This window comes from Myotis lucifugus, unplaced genomic scaffold (assembly GCF_000147115.1).
Source record: "Myotis lucifugus unplaced genomic scaffold, Myoluc2.0 scaffold_130, whole genome shotgun sequence".
In the NCBI taxonomy this organism is placed as follows: domain Eukaryota; kingdom Metazoa; phylum Chordata; class Mammalia; order Chiroptera; family Vespertilionidae; genus Myotis; species Myotis lucifugus.
In genome coordinates, this window is record NW_005871178.1 from 1,574,808 (window position 1) to 1,589,938 (window position 15,131).

The 15,131-nt window shown below is 36.7% G+C and overlaps 1 protein-coding gene across 1 annotated transcript in view; it reads right to left on the reverse strand.

The window, feature by feature from the left end:
* Positions 1-15,131, reverse strand: part of RFX3 (regulatory factor X3) — a 234,089-nt gene that overhangs the window by 16,158 nt on the left and 202,800 nt on the right. The window contains exons 16-18 of the mRNA XM_023758439.1: positions 13,723-13,872; positions 6,353-6,561; positions 1,187-1,340 (exon numbers count right to left, since the gene is read on the reverse strand). Of these exons, the coding sequence (XP_023614207.1) occupies positions 1,187-1,340; positions 6,353-6,561; positions 13,723-13,872 (513 nt within the window). The remainder of the gene's footprint in view (positions 1-1,186; positions 1,341-6,352; positions 6,562-13,722; positions 13,873-15,131) is intronic.

Sequence of the window (15,131 nt, forward strand, 5' to 3'; positions counted from 1 at the left end):
ACAAACACACAGATCAGCATACATAGAGATTTTAAAGAAGAGGAATAGTTTAACCTACATTCTGAATGCTTAACATATACTTTATTTATATTAGAATATTTAGAGAGGTCCTTGAAGTATATTTTTAAACTTATATCTTTAATAGTATATTTATTAAACTAGGAAATGCATCTAATACACTTATTTTCACTTTTTAAATTTAAATAAGCACATATATGGAACTTCTTTATTGCTGTGGGTAATCTGTAATGTTGTCTTACCTGGTATAATCCTGCAAGACCTCAAGTACCCCAATTCAACACAACAAAATGAGCCGTACTGAATCATTTGAGCATTTGCATTTATTCCTAATTATATTAACAAACCCTTGTTTATAGTAACTTCAGAGTTTTAGCTTTTAGACATTTGTTGGAAATAAGCCATTTTGCTTGCTATCTAAAAATTCTAAAGAGGAGAGTTTTTTCTTCACATCTAGTCAGAAGCAAGGCTCTGAAAATCTGACTATTCAAACCAGATCTCTACCACTTAGCTATGTAATAATCTAATCTGTGTCTTAGCTTCCAACTTGAATCTCAGCTGCTCATCCGTAAAACAGGACAAAGTAGTACCTAACTTAAAGACTTGTTGTGTTAAATGCTTTGTTGCATAGAAAAAACTTAGAACTGTGCCTGGCACATATAAGTGCCCCAAAATGTCAGCTATCATCATCATCACCATCATCATCATCATCATCTTCATCACTTTTGGATACTGGGAAAAAGAGTCTACAAAATACATACTGGGAAAAAGAGTCTACAAAATACATTTAACCTTTTCCCTCTGCATTATTAGTCCTTAGTTTTATCAGAAACATCAACCTTTCTTATTTTCCATTCAATTAGATTTTTTTTTTTAGTCCAGTGATTCTCAAACTTTTCTTTTACATAGGTACCATTATATCAAATTCAAACATTCCAGGAACTTGCACATGACATAATTCATAATTTTAGAATCCTCTGATTAAGAAAATACATATGAACAGAGGAATTTAAGGACCCCCCTGAAACAAATCCACAGCCCATCAGGGTCTAAGGCTTATTGGTTAGGAACCATAGCTTTAATCAATAATGAATATTTTTAGATTATAATGTAATTCAGGTTCTTTTTAAAAAACCTCGTGGGTTATAGTTCTTTCAGCTTCTCTTACCTCGCCCATGACTGCTATGGGTGTTTCTCCTGTTGCCTGAGCAACACGATGTTCTACTAAGTAGAACATATACTCGTCGTAGAGTAGACGGATCAGGTGGAAGGAGCCAAAGCTAGCAGCACTGCGTAAGGTTAAGTCTCGAATAACCATTGAGCTGTTCCAAGAGAAAAGACAGATGCAGCCAATATTAGTGGCGAGGATTAGAGTTCAACCTACTTTTTCTCTTAAAAGAAGAAGTTGGAGGTCTGAAAGATCGGTATGGCACACAACCTGCCATGCAATAATTTCATGATTAAAAGCTGCTCAACTCTTTGAAGCAGGGTGGTAAAAGAGGTAATCCTCCCTGACACTTGCTTAGGTCTTTATTAGAGCTAGACAGGTTTTTATGGGAAAAGCCATTTTACTATCATAGGCAAGTCTGATTATTCCACTGAACTCTCATATGGGTCAGAATTGAATATAAAATAGATTTGAAAAGTTGACAACTCATCACCACCGTAAGAAAAAGCAACTCAAAGTGAAAATCTTATTGATGGGTAAACATTGTGCTTCCACCTCTCAATGACAGTGACTTTGATGTACGCGTTGGGAAAAGAGGTACTTGTGCCGTACAAAGGTTACGAAACCTAAGCAATGTTCCAGATGTGGCAAAGTAGAATGTAGATGATCTTTACACTGATCTGTGCAAATTGGGGTGGAAGGCAAATTTATTGTGATTCCAGTTTCTTACTGAATTAAGGTGATTTTCCATGAGAAGTGTAATAAAATCAATGAAGAAACGCATGACTTTGAGAAATGTGAACTTTTTATTTATAAAATATAAAACCAAAATATGAACAATATTAATAAAACTAGAGGCCCGATGCATGAAATTTGTGCAAGAGTAGGCCTTCCCCCGGCTGCCGGCACCAGCTTCCCTTTGGTACCCAGGACCCAGGACCTGGGCTTCCCTCGCAGCCCTGGCTTCATCCGGAAGGTTGTCAGGAAGGATGTCTGGTCTAATTAGCATATTATGCTTTTATTATTATTAATACTAACAATAAACTTGATATTTAAATTGTAAATGAGTTTAAGATAAGCCAATCATTGGCTTGTCCATGCACTTCAAACTTCTTTAATATTTCTAATTAGAGTCAGGATGGAGTATGTGTGGGGTGTCGTGGTGTGTGTGTATGTGTGTGTTTATTGATTTTAGAGAAAGGAAGGGACAGAGGGAGGGAGAGAAAGAGACAGAGAGATATAGACAGACATAGAGATAGATTGGTTGCTTTCAGTGTGTGCCCCAACAGGGGATCAAACCCTCAACCCAGGTATGTGCCCTGACCGGGAATCGAACTGGCAACCTCCTTTTGGTGAAGAGGACGATGCTCCAATCAACTGAGCCACCCAGTCAGGGCAATACCTAGCTATCTTTTAAACAATACTGATAAGCATGCCATGAAATTATTGTCACATGTTTAGAACAGAATCAGTTGAGTTATATTATTAATGCCATGTCTACTTTATTCTCTCTGTGTTCGGCCTCTGCCCTACAAACCAAGTATTAAATGACACAATTAACAGTTTAATTAGAAACCTATTGTTTGACTCAGACTTCTACAAGACATGTTGCAAAATTGATTCCACTGAACTTCATGTTGCTAAGTTACCACAAATTCAACTCATTAAAAAATCATTAATAAATGTTAATTATTTTATAATGGCGAGAGATACCTTTGTGTATTTATCTTTATAATTCATGGTGTGGAAATGGAAACATTTACTCTAACACATGATACTCAATCCACCTCTTTGTGTATTTGGGGATATAACACACCCTTCCTAAGAAGAAAGGTGAGAACATCACAACTGTGACCCCCTTGGGAACTCTCTTTTCTTCTAAAAATTTTATTTTTATTGATTTTATAGAGAGATGAAGGGAGGAAGGCAGGAAGGGAGAGATGGATGGAGGGAACGGGGGCGGGGAGAAGAGAGAGAAAGAGGGGGGAGAGAGAGAGAAACATCAATTTGTTGTTCCGCTTTTTAATGCATTCATTGGTTGCTTCTTGTATATGCCCTGACTGGGGCTCAAACCCACAACCTTGGTGTATCAGGATGGCCCTCTAATAAATTGAGCTACCTAGTCAGGGCCTGGACTGTTTTTTCAACAGTGATTACAGTTGATTCCAACAGAGTGCTACTTTATGTAAGATTTATATATTGTCCAGTTGTAGTAAAGCTAGGTTCCCTGTGCCCCCTTTCAAATCACTATAAAAGCTATACATTTAATTCCTTAAAAATGGGATATTTGGTTATCCTGAGTAATGCTGTGTTCTGTTATCCACAAAACACACAAGCTGAGAAATGGCCCACATAACTTCATTTCTGCCCAAGAAAGACGGTGATTATTTTTTCTCCACCTCCCAGGGAGCTAACAGTAGCCATTTAAAGCCAGGTTAGGCAAGGAGAGATCCCCTATCCAGAAAAGAGGGTGTTTGCAGCCATTCATCAACTGCCAGCTGATATCATGATTGCCTGCCAGTCCATTTCTATATTCGTATGCATGTAAATAGACACACAGAATTTTAGAAATTGTAAGATTATCTGGCTTCAGAAATTGGGAGTCTGTATAAGTGACTGCCAAATTCTTATTACAATGCCAAAAACTTAAAAAAAATACCTGCAATTCTGTTTCTCTGATAGTTTGTGAATGCAGTGTTCATTACTCAATATGTTCTAATGCCTTAGTAAAAAGCAGTTCAGATTCTAAAGGCTTTTAGGTTTTTAAGCTATTGACTTTGCCTACCAGCAGGAGGTATGCATCTGTCAGAATATGCCTTCCCTTCTGTGGCCTTGCACTATACGCCTTCAAGTCTTTTTGAAATGAAAATAATAACCATAATAGTGCCTAATAATAACAAGCCAATTATCCCCAACTCAGGGAGGACAGAGGGCAGGCAAGTGATGATCTGGGTTTGTGTATCTGTGAGAACAAAAATACAAGTAAGTAATTTTCTCTTTTCAACATACCTGCAACACATCTCTCTGGAGACAAAGGCTCCAGGGGTATATTTCTAAAATGCTATCAACTAAATATAGTAAAAATAAAAACCTCCAGGAAGAAGTAAGGGCAGGCCTGACACAACATCATCAGAAAGCAGTGAAAAGGGAAAAAAAACCTTGCTTTTTCTGATGTAGAGGATGTACTCTGCTTTTGGTCATTTGGGTTTTGGAATAATCAGCTAGTAGAACTTCTGTTTCATCAATCATTCATATAGCATCTAGCACATATAGCACATATAGCATCTATTTAATTTTCTGGAGAAAAATGGATGAATAACAAATCAACTTGCAAGAAAATAGAAAAATACATGAAATCTTAAGAAATATTCCCAAATTAAAAATTTGATTTCTAAATTACTGCTACTTTGAGAACACTGTGACACTGTTTTCTAAATCTTCCCCATATATCCAGAGGAGATTCTAAATCAAGCATAGGCTTTTCTGAAGCATACCAGTGGGACACCGTCAGACAGCATCTTCATAAGGTGCTTCTCAAATCATGTGGGCCACAGGTATTAGGTATGAGAGACAGATCTGTGGAATTATTTCATTCCAAAACCAAAAACAAAATAACATGAAACTGGCAAGCTTTCTTTCACTGCATTTGAACCTTTGCTAGACACTATTCTTACATCCTGAAAATAAGTTTTCTAATTTAACCCTTAACTGAACATATATAGTACATCTGCAGCTCTACTTTAAGAAATAAGAATTGGACCAAATCGGCTAAGAAAGCAAGTCACTTACAATAAAAACCAAAGCAACTACCATCGTAATGAAAAGATATCTTTATAAGGGTGATCAAAACAAGATGAAATTCCATAGTCTGGGCTTACTGGGTTCATGAGCCCTACTAGTTCCTAAACTCTGTTACTTCTTCATAGACCTCCTCTCCTCACAGCCAGCTTTGGACTCACAGCTGGTGTCGATAATAACCTCGGTGTACCCACAGCCACAGTCAGGGGTATATCCTGCAGTCACTACTTTCTGATACGATACTCGAATGGCTGTATAGGATCAAAATTAGGAACCTGCCCAAACCTCAAAGTATATATGGTTTTTAGGCCTAAGTCAATGGGGTTACCTTTATCTAAAGAAGCAAAGAAATGAACCCACCTTAAGAACAAATGCCAGGGTCAAAAATATAGCTGATCTAACTTATGAAATGGAACTTCATCTGTCAATCCCATCCCAAGTATAAAAGGTATTATGCCATCTTAGGCTCTGTTTTAAACCCCTGGGGCAGACCTATGGTCAACAGCTTATACTGATATTTGATATCATATATCAAGTAATCTGAAAGCCTTTCTCTTCCAGGGTTCTTCTATGTCTACAAAAATATACATTTATATCAATATTATTTCAGTCAAAAAGTGATACATTTTGTACTGTCTACTAGATTATTGGATATTAAACTAGCTATGCATTAGAATCTCCAGAAATAAGCTTTTAAAGAAAGAATTTCTGATTTATTCCTCATCATTACTCCCTAACCATCAAGATTTTAATCTAGTAGGTTTGGGAGGTACGTAGATTTTTTTACACTAATTCTGAGGTTTGAAAACAGTTGTAATTTATCAATAAGAATTTAACTATATGGTTTTGAGCATGCATTAGAATAACCAGGACAATATTAAAAAATGCACAGATTGTTGGGCCTCACCTCTGCAGTTTCTGATTTAAAGAGATTTGGGGGAGGGGACCTGAGAATTTGTATTTCTAACATGTTCTGAGCCATAGTGATGCCACTGGTCTCTGAGAATCACTGAGGTAGAGAATAGAAAGAAGTGGTGGTAAGGCCTCAAGAAAGAAGCCTACATAATGTCTGTTTGCCAGAGGGAGGACTGTAGCCCCTTTCTTGCTGTTGCTAAACACATTCTCTAGACTGGAGTCTTGGGTGTTCCCATCTGAGAACTCTGGGCTCTGAGAAGAGGCTTTCTGCTCCTAGCAGACAGCTGAGTGTCATAAGCCTCCTGGTATAATTCCATAAAGTTGCAATCAATGAATTGAGTTTCTACAAATTAAAGTCTTCACTTATTTATTTTCTTTTGTCTGAGAAGTGTGTACATTACACACATATTTGTAGACTATGAAAAATAAAGCTTAGTGAAAATTGAGATGTACCTGTAGAAAGACCATTTTAGCAGAAACTGCCTGGCGGCTTTTGGAAAACTGGGCCTCCCTTCGTAGGGTTTCAGGGCTTGCATCATCACGTTGTCCAGCCATGCGGCCCACTGCTCCAGGGTGCTCTGCTGCTGGAGAGTCATCTTGAAGTCTGTTTCTAGTCTCTGAACCATGTTGTCATCACACTGGCACACCCAGGAAGCCTGCTCCTGGGACAGTACACACAAAGCAAAAGAAAAGTTCAACACAATATCTTTTCATTGAATGGCAGCACACAAACCATATGCACGAATGGGAAATTATTTAAATGAATTAAGAGAATGAATGACTACTTACCTGTCAGTTGTTAAGGAAACTAACATCACCTATGTGCATGAAAAAGGGATGTGACATAAAAGCAAGACTTGGCTTTTCTACATGACCTATTCTGTATGGAAGACAACTGCCTATTAACTGAAGAACAATCGAAGCCTGAACCTACAGGATGCAAGGTCTTTCACTCTATTCAGTTTTTATGCTGCCTTCCAAAGTGCTCTTTTCCCCCCGCTACCAATCAAATAAAACTTTAAAGCCAATTCATCTGAGAAGATTGAAGCAGTGGTTCTCAACCTTCCTAATGCCGCAACCCTTTAATACAGTTCCTCATGTGGTGGTGACCCCCAACCATAAAATTATTTTCGTTGCTACTTCATAACTGTAATTTTGCTACTGTTATGAATCGTAATGTAAATATCTGATATGCAGGATGTATTTTCATTGTTCGCGACCCACAGGTTGAGAACCGCTGATAGAGTAACTCAGATGGACAGATTCGATTGGCCAAAAGTGGTCTTTCAGGATGAAAACAGAAACAAACATTGAATAGTACTAGGTAGAAGCATGTGCTGTATGAGTTTTATAAATGGGAAGCCAATCTCCAGGGCAGTCAAGGAAAGGCTATGAATGCAAATTAATCTACAGAACTGAGAACAACAACAAAAATACTTTTGAGAAAATGTGGATATGCTAACTGCCAAGAAACAAATTCCTACAGCTTTCCTTCTGGTTATAACGGGGAAGTTTCATGTTTGGTGAGAGCAATGAAAACAGGAACTTTTAAGGCTACTTTTCAGTGGTTACCATAAGTTCTATAATGTTTCCAATGCCTTTTAAGATTACTAAAAGCACGTATATTCTCATGGTCAGAGTATAATTATTTCATAATATAATAATCGACTGAGAGAAAGATGACATGGATTTTATGTAGGGCCTGAATTGATTAAACTGGACCCAAGCAATTCATTTAATTTCAGTGGCCTCATTTTCCCCAAACATACAATTAGAGAAATGAAATGTGACAGTAATTTTTAAGGTGGGTTCATGTGTCCAGATAATATTTTCAAGATAGGTTTTTGTGGAGGGGAAACTGTAAAAGTCCTAATTCTATACCTAAAAATTGTGAATATGTGTGTATTCTTCTATAAAGTGTGTCTATAGCTTTCATTCTATCTACTCTCAAAGGACAAGTTCATTCAAATCAACAATTTCAACTAAATAAATCCCTAATCTGCACTCACTGGTTCCACCATTGCTCCTGATCCTATAAACTTCACCTATTCAAGAGACATTGCAACAGGGAGGTGCTTCAGAGACAAAATGCCAAACTTCATTCACTTTATTTCCCAGGGAAATCTATAGTTTCTTCTATATTTCCAGCTGATGATACCATCTACTACCTTTCTTTGTCTTATGTAATTACTCATAAACACTTTCAGATTTTACTTCCTAAATACCACTTTTAAATATTTTAAGTACATTAAAATGTGACAATAGAAAAATAACAAATACAAATAATAAAAAATATTAAGAATACCTAAATGCCAACATAAAGAGATAACTACAGCATGCTACTGTGTATACCTTTTCAATTTTTTCACATGTCATATGAATATGCATGCATGTATATGCATATATAAATATTTAAAATAGGATTATATGACACATTCTGCTAGATATTCTGCCTAGTTTCACTTAACTATATATGATAACCATCTTTCCACTTTGGCAAATATAGAGCTATATTTAATGTTCAATGATTAAATTTGCTTCAATGCATGAATATAGCATTGTTTACATAACCAATTCCATACAACTAGACATTTCTGTTCATTACAATTTTTTACTAGTAGGAATAATACCAGAATTAGCAATCTTGTAACTATATCATTGCTTTTTTTTGCACTTCTCTCTGTATGACAGAATAATAAAATAGTTATAATACTTCAAAATATACTGTCAAATAACTCCCAGAAATGATATATCAATTTAAGAGTTCAGGAGAATACCCAGGGAAGTATTGTGGCCATAAAGAAAAGACAGAGGAGGTTGTTTTTTTTTAATTAATGTCTAAACATTTTTTTGTTGTGGTAAAATAACACATAAAATTTATCATCTTAACATTTTTTAGTGTCTAGTATAGGAGTGTGAACTAATGTCCTTATTGTGCAATCTATCTTTAATATTTTTCATTTTGAAAAAAATGAAACTTTATACTCATTATAGGGGACATTATTTTTATGTGTTTGTGCACTGATAATTGAGAGGAGGAACTTATTGGTACTCCAGAAGAATTTCATTTAATTTCTTACTATAAATTCAAACTCACTAATTCCTTTAGTAGTTAATTTTTGCCATGAAAAAAAATAATCTAAAACCAAACTTAGAGAAGTAAAGTCGCAGGACATTATTGTGGCTTTTCAAACTACTTTATAATGTATTTCATTTTGCTACTCTCAAGACTAAAAATATAATAATGGTAGAGTATATTGTAAACATTCCCTTCTGAAAGGAATTTGGATATTTCAGTTCTATAGTCAGTAGTTTTAAAATCAGATTTAAAAAATCTTAATGGCCGAAACCGGTTTGGCTCAGTGGATAGAGCGTCGGCCTGCGGACTGAAAGGTCCCAGGTTCGATTCCGGTCAGGGGCATGTACTTGGGTTGCGGGCACCTCCCCAGTGGGAGATGTGCAGGAGGCAGCTGATCGATGTTTCTCTCTCATCGATGTTTCTAACTCTCTATCTCTCTACCTTCCTCTCTGTAAAAAATCAATAAAATATATTAAAAAAAAATCTTAATGTTGAGAGTATTACATGTGTCCTCTTACCCCCCATTGACCTCTTCTAGACCACCCCCACCTAGTGTCTGTGTCCATGGGTGTATGCATATATGCACAGAAGTTCTTTGGTTGATCTCTTCCCACTCACCCACCCACCCTTGCCTTCCCTCTGAGATTCCACAGTCTGTTCCATGCTTCTGAAATAAATATATGCAATAGTTAGGTTATTGGGTCAACCCACGGAAACCTACTTAGCCCACAATGTAGATGGAAAACTATCATTTACACACAAAATATTAGAAAATTATACCATTGTAATGCTTTCAATTAAATAAAACAAAAAACAATGATACTGCAATAGAAAAATTATCCTGAGGAAAAGAAGATTTAACTAGAGAATTATGAAGTGGTGAAAGATGTATGAATATCCAGAAAGAAACTTTTTAATACGTTCAAGCTCTCAGAGTATGATAGTTTTGACCCTTATATGTGATTTCACCGACTTAAGTTAAAGTTTCCTTATGAAAAGAGCATCACCCTTATATGGGTCAGTCTTACTGAGGTTAACCTTGTAGGGTCAGGGCAACTTCCAAATGAAGAGGAGGGGGTAATAGAGGTGGAACGGTAGGCGGTGGACTGGGAAAACCAGAACTGAGAAAATCAGGCAAAAGTTGGAGCAGAAAAGGAAAGAATGAAGGAAGTTAAAGATCGAATATGCTACCTGAAGAAAGAGATTACTCATTAAAATGAAAAGAGGTGTGAGACATAATATGTAGGGGGAAAGGAAGGGTATACCATTGTGTCCATGATCTTCTGAGGAAAAGCAAGATTATTTGGTGGATAAGTGTTTTGTTTTGTTTCTTAAATATGTTTTTACTGGTTTTAGAGAGAGAAGAAGGATTAGGAGAGAGAGAAACATTGATGTGAGAGCAACAGTTCCATAGGCTGCCTCCTGCACACCGCCTACTGGGGATCCAGCCTGTTCTGGCTGGGAATGGAACCAGCAACCTTTCAGTGCCCTGGATGGTGCCCACAAACTGAGACACCCAGCCAGAACAGAGGATAGGTACTTAATCATACAGGGTTCAGTACAAATAACTGTCATGTGGGCAGAGGAAAACTTGGTAGTTGAAAACAGAGGAAGGGGAAAGGTAGCCTCAAAGCTGGTGGGTGGAGAATGAGTAATAGAGTAGATACATAATCGACCATTTATAAGCAAAGGTGTTCTCAAGGTTGTTGTTTATACCCTGAAAGAACTCATTTCTGTAAATACTTCATAGGATTGCAGGCATCACAAATACACATATAAAAATAATGTTAACAGGAAATTTAAAATCTCAGATATTATTGGGAATCATTCATTTATTTTCTGTGATTGAACTTAAATTACTTTTTGAAACTAGAAGTTGCCTAACTACTTCAACTTTTCTGAAGATACTTTTAAAGGAAGACTTAAGAATGAATGAAGATTTGAAATAAACAATAGAGTATACATTTTAAGGCAATATAAACTTCTAATATTCTCACTGAAATTAGTTAACATAAATTCTATTGAAATATATATAAAGCTAATGGCTTTGTAAACCAGAGAGTTTCGTCTGGTAAAGGTAATACATTTGCATGTGTGTATAAATTTATGTTTGTATATAGAGAAATTGATAAATATATAGAAAGATTAAAAAAAAAAACTTTATATACATCCCCCTGGCTGGTGTGGCTCAGATGGCTGGAGCATAGTCCAGGAGATAGCAGGTTTGATTCCTGGTCAGGGCACAGACCCAGGTTGTGGGTTCGATCCCAGGCAGGGCACATGCAGGAGGCAACCAATCAATGTTTCTCTCTCTCATAGATGTTTTTCTCTCCCCCCCCCTCTCTCTCAAATCAATTTTTAAAAAAGTTAAAAAACTTTATATACATCATAAGTTTGAGCCCAATTCATGAAAGTCAGAAAGAACAGCTAGATTACTATATCCTAAAATGAATGAAGCCCAGTATTACTTTTTGATATATTTTAAATGATAAAACCAGACCAGAACTGCATATTAAAATTTCTAGGAAATTGAGTAATTAATAGTTTGTTTTAAGCAATTATTTTAAACAGTTTTGAGATAAAATTCATGTCATACAATGTCACTCATTTAAAGTATACAGTTCAATGGCTTTTATTATATGCACAGAATTGTGTATCCATCACTATAGTCCATTTTAGAATGTTTTCATTTCTTCAAAAAGAAACCCCACGTCGCTAATCTGTCTTTCTCCAATGCCCAGTTACCAGACCTAGGCAACAACTAATGTACTTTATATATATAAAGTAGATATATACAATATGTGGTCCTTTGTGTCTGACTTCTTTCACCTAGCATAATGTTTTTAAGGTTCATTCATGTTGTAGCATCTATCAGAACTTCATTTTGTCTTACTGCCCAATAATATTTCATGTGTGAAGATACCACATTTTGCTGACACATTCATTAGTTAATGGACATTTGGGTTGCTTATACTTTGATGTAGCTAATATGAATAATGCTGCTATGGACATTCATGTACAAGTTTTTATGTGGACATGCTTTAATATCTTGTGGTATACACCTAAGAATAAACTGGTGAGTCATATAGTAACTCTATGTTCAAACTGCCAGGCTGTTTTCCAAAGTGGCTACAGCATTTTAATTTTACATTTCAATCAGTAGTGTATGAGGGTTCCAATTTCTCCCCATCCTCACCAACACTTATGATCTGTCTTTTTTATTATACCCGTTCTAGTGTGTGTGAAGTAGCATCTCAGTGTGGTTTTGATTTTCATCATTCTGGTAGATAATTATGCTGAGTATCCTTTCAGGTGCTTATTGGCTATTTGTATATCTTTTTTTGAGAAATGTCTATTCAGATCTTTGCTCATTTTTAAACTAGGTTGTCTTTTTATTATTGGGTTGAAATAGCTCTTTATATGATTCTAGATACAATTTTTATCAGATACATGATTTATAAAAATATTCTCAATTCTATGAGTTGCCATTTCATTGTCTTGATGGTCTCTTTTGAAGAACAAAAGCTTTTAACTTTATGTTTAGTTTATGTATTTTTTATTTTATTATTTGTATTATTAGTGAGTAATGGCAGTTTTTATATGGCAACAATTAGCTTTATTACTTTAGTGTTTGAAGTGAACTATATGTTGGAATTCCATAATAATATTCCTAAATTAGCTATTTTTTAACTGTAATTTAAAGTAAAAGTGAGTAGTTTGATTACAAGTTTCAAATATATATTTTTTTATTTGGATGATCAAAATAGTCAAACATATTACACCTAATTCTTTTCAAATGAACAAATACTTAATAGATACCTATAGTAAACTCTGAAATAGGGTCATTCTGAGTTCTTTCAAGATGGGGCACTATTAAGAACAAAAATCTCTTGTGTGTTACAGTACAAAGGGTTTTGGATATTACTAAATATATAAACCACAAGAGGCCCGGTGCAGAAAATTCATGCACTTGGGGGGGGCCCTCAGCCCAGATTGCGAGAGGGCATAGGCCAGGCCGAGGGACCCCACTGGTGCACAATTGGGGCTAGGGAGGGATGTCGGAGGTTGGCCAGCCAGGGAGGGACCGTGGGAGGGCTCCAGGGTGTATCTGGCCCGTCTCACTCAGTCTCGATTGGCTGGACCCCAGAAGCAAGCTAACCTACCGGTTGGAGCATCTGCTCTTTGGTGGTCAGTGCATGTCATAACAACTGACTGACCGGCTGACTGTCTGCCCCCTAGTGGTCAGTGCACATCATAGCAAGCAATTGAGTGGCCTTAGCATATCATTAGCATATTACGCTTTGATTGGTTGAATGGCTGATGGGACATTTAGCATATTAGGCTTTTATTATATAGCACAACGTAAGATAGGTGTTATAAAGTGGGGAAAGTAAAACCCAGAGCAGTTAAGTAACTTGCCCAAGATCCCACAGCAAGGAGGTGGAATAATTTAACCTCTTGCCTATTTAACTTCAATGACTGTGATGGTCCTTAGCCCATTAACCATTCAGGAAACCCTGGTGACACAGGTTGCATCTAGTACTATAAATCTTAATGGGCTTGAACCACAAAACAGAGGAGCAGTAAAGTCATAACTGAGTAAAATTCCCTTCTTTCAGGTGTTGTGAAGAGAGATGCTGCCTGTGTATTGATGTAACTTTAAAAAGAAATATGATGACCCTAATTAAGAAGAAAAATTAAGTGTCTTCTCTTCAAAAACACACTTTGCAAGAACACAGAGTACCTGGACATTGGCAAAGTCGACACGGTTGAGGTCATTGAGCATCTGGTTAATCTGAGACGTGTTCTGAAGCACTGCACGAGCTGCCTGGGCCAGGTGATTGAGCGACGTGTATCTTCGCAGAGTCTGGGCAAAGGCACTTACAGCGGCAACCTGTACAGAACCAATTAAAATGGGATTCTTTTTTTCCTTCCAGTAACAGAAACCACTGCACATGCTCAAATCTTTATTCCCTTGCCAAATTTTAAATGCTTTCCTCTGATACTTATTTCACATTCATTTGGTGAGAGAGCTTACTTGTAAATTACAGCATTGAAATCTCTAAACCAAGTATTATTTTCTTTTGAGTGGGTTGAGGTCAAGACTAAAACAAATTCCCACATTCTTTGACATCTGAGTGCAGAATTAATTAAACCAGACTTACAAATAACTACTCATCCATGGCAAGAAATGACTTTCTCTGGGGAAGCAGGAAAAATATTGATTTTCTTTTTTTTCTCCCTACTCTCTGTAGGACAGTCAACTATAAACTTGGCAAATAATTTTTTTTAACTTGGAAAAGCAAACTAGAGAGTCCCTCTTTTTAAAATGGATAAAAATATATACTTTCCAGAGGAATGTCATTCATATTCACTCTTACTACCCTTTATTTTATAGAAATGGGTAATTTTGAGGTAAAACAAAAGAATTCATAGCCTTTATTAGCAACTTTGTAGCTAACAAACTTATCAGATACAGGCAACAAGAACTCTTTTCCAGAATATAAATTTCTGTAAAAGGGCTAGTCAGGAAATCTCCATTTGCCCTTCAAAATCTATTTCCCATCCTTATTGATGCTGCTCTGTGCTCAGGAAGATTGTCCTGAATGTACTTTAGTAACCACCTCCCTTACACCATGGCTTCCATTTGGCTTCCAATGATGGGCACTGGCAAAAGACTGAAAGATGGGAATAGAGTCAATAAATATTTATTCCCCCGCAATTTCTGTTCTCTCCCTGTTTTGGCAGAGACTGTTTTCCGTTTCTATGACCACAGTTCTGTAGCAAGAAGAGTATCTTAATGCCATGACTTTCACCTCTTTCCCTTCTAGATGTAGGCATGTTCAGGACTTCTCACTATTTTTAAAAATATATATTTTATTGATTTTTTACAGAGAGGAAGGGAGAGCGATAGAGAGTTAGAAACATCGATGAGAGAGAAACATCGATCACCTGCCTCTTGCACACTCCCCACTGGGGATGTGCCCGCAACCAAGGTACATGCCCTTGACCGGAATCTAACCCGGGACCCTTGAGTCTGCAGGCCGATGCTCTATCCACTGAGCCAAACCGGTTAGGGCAGGACTTCTCACTATTGCTACTCCTGAGGTACTTTACCATTCCTTTTCTTAACTCTGTTCACACCTTTGGAAG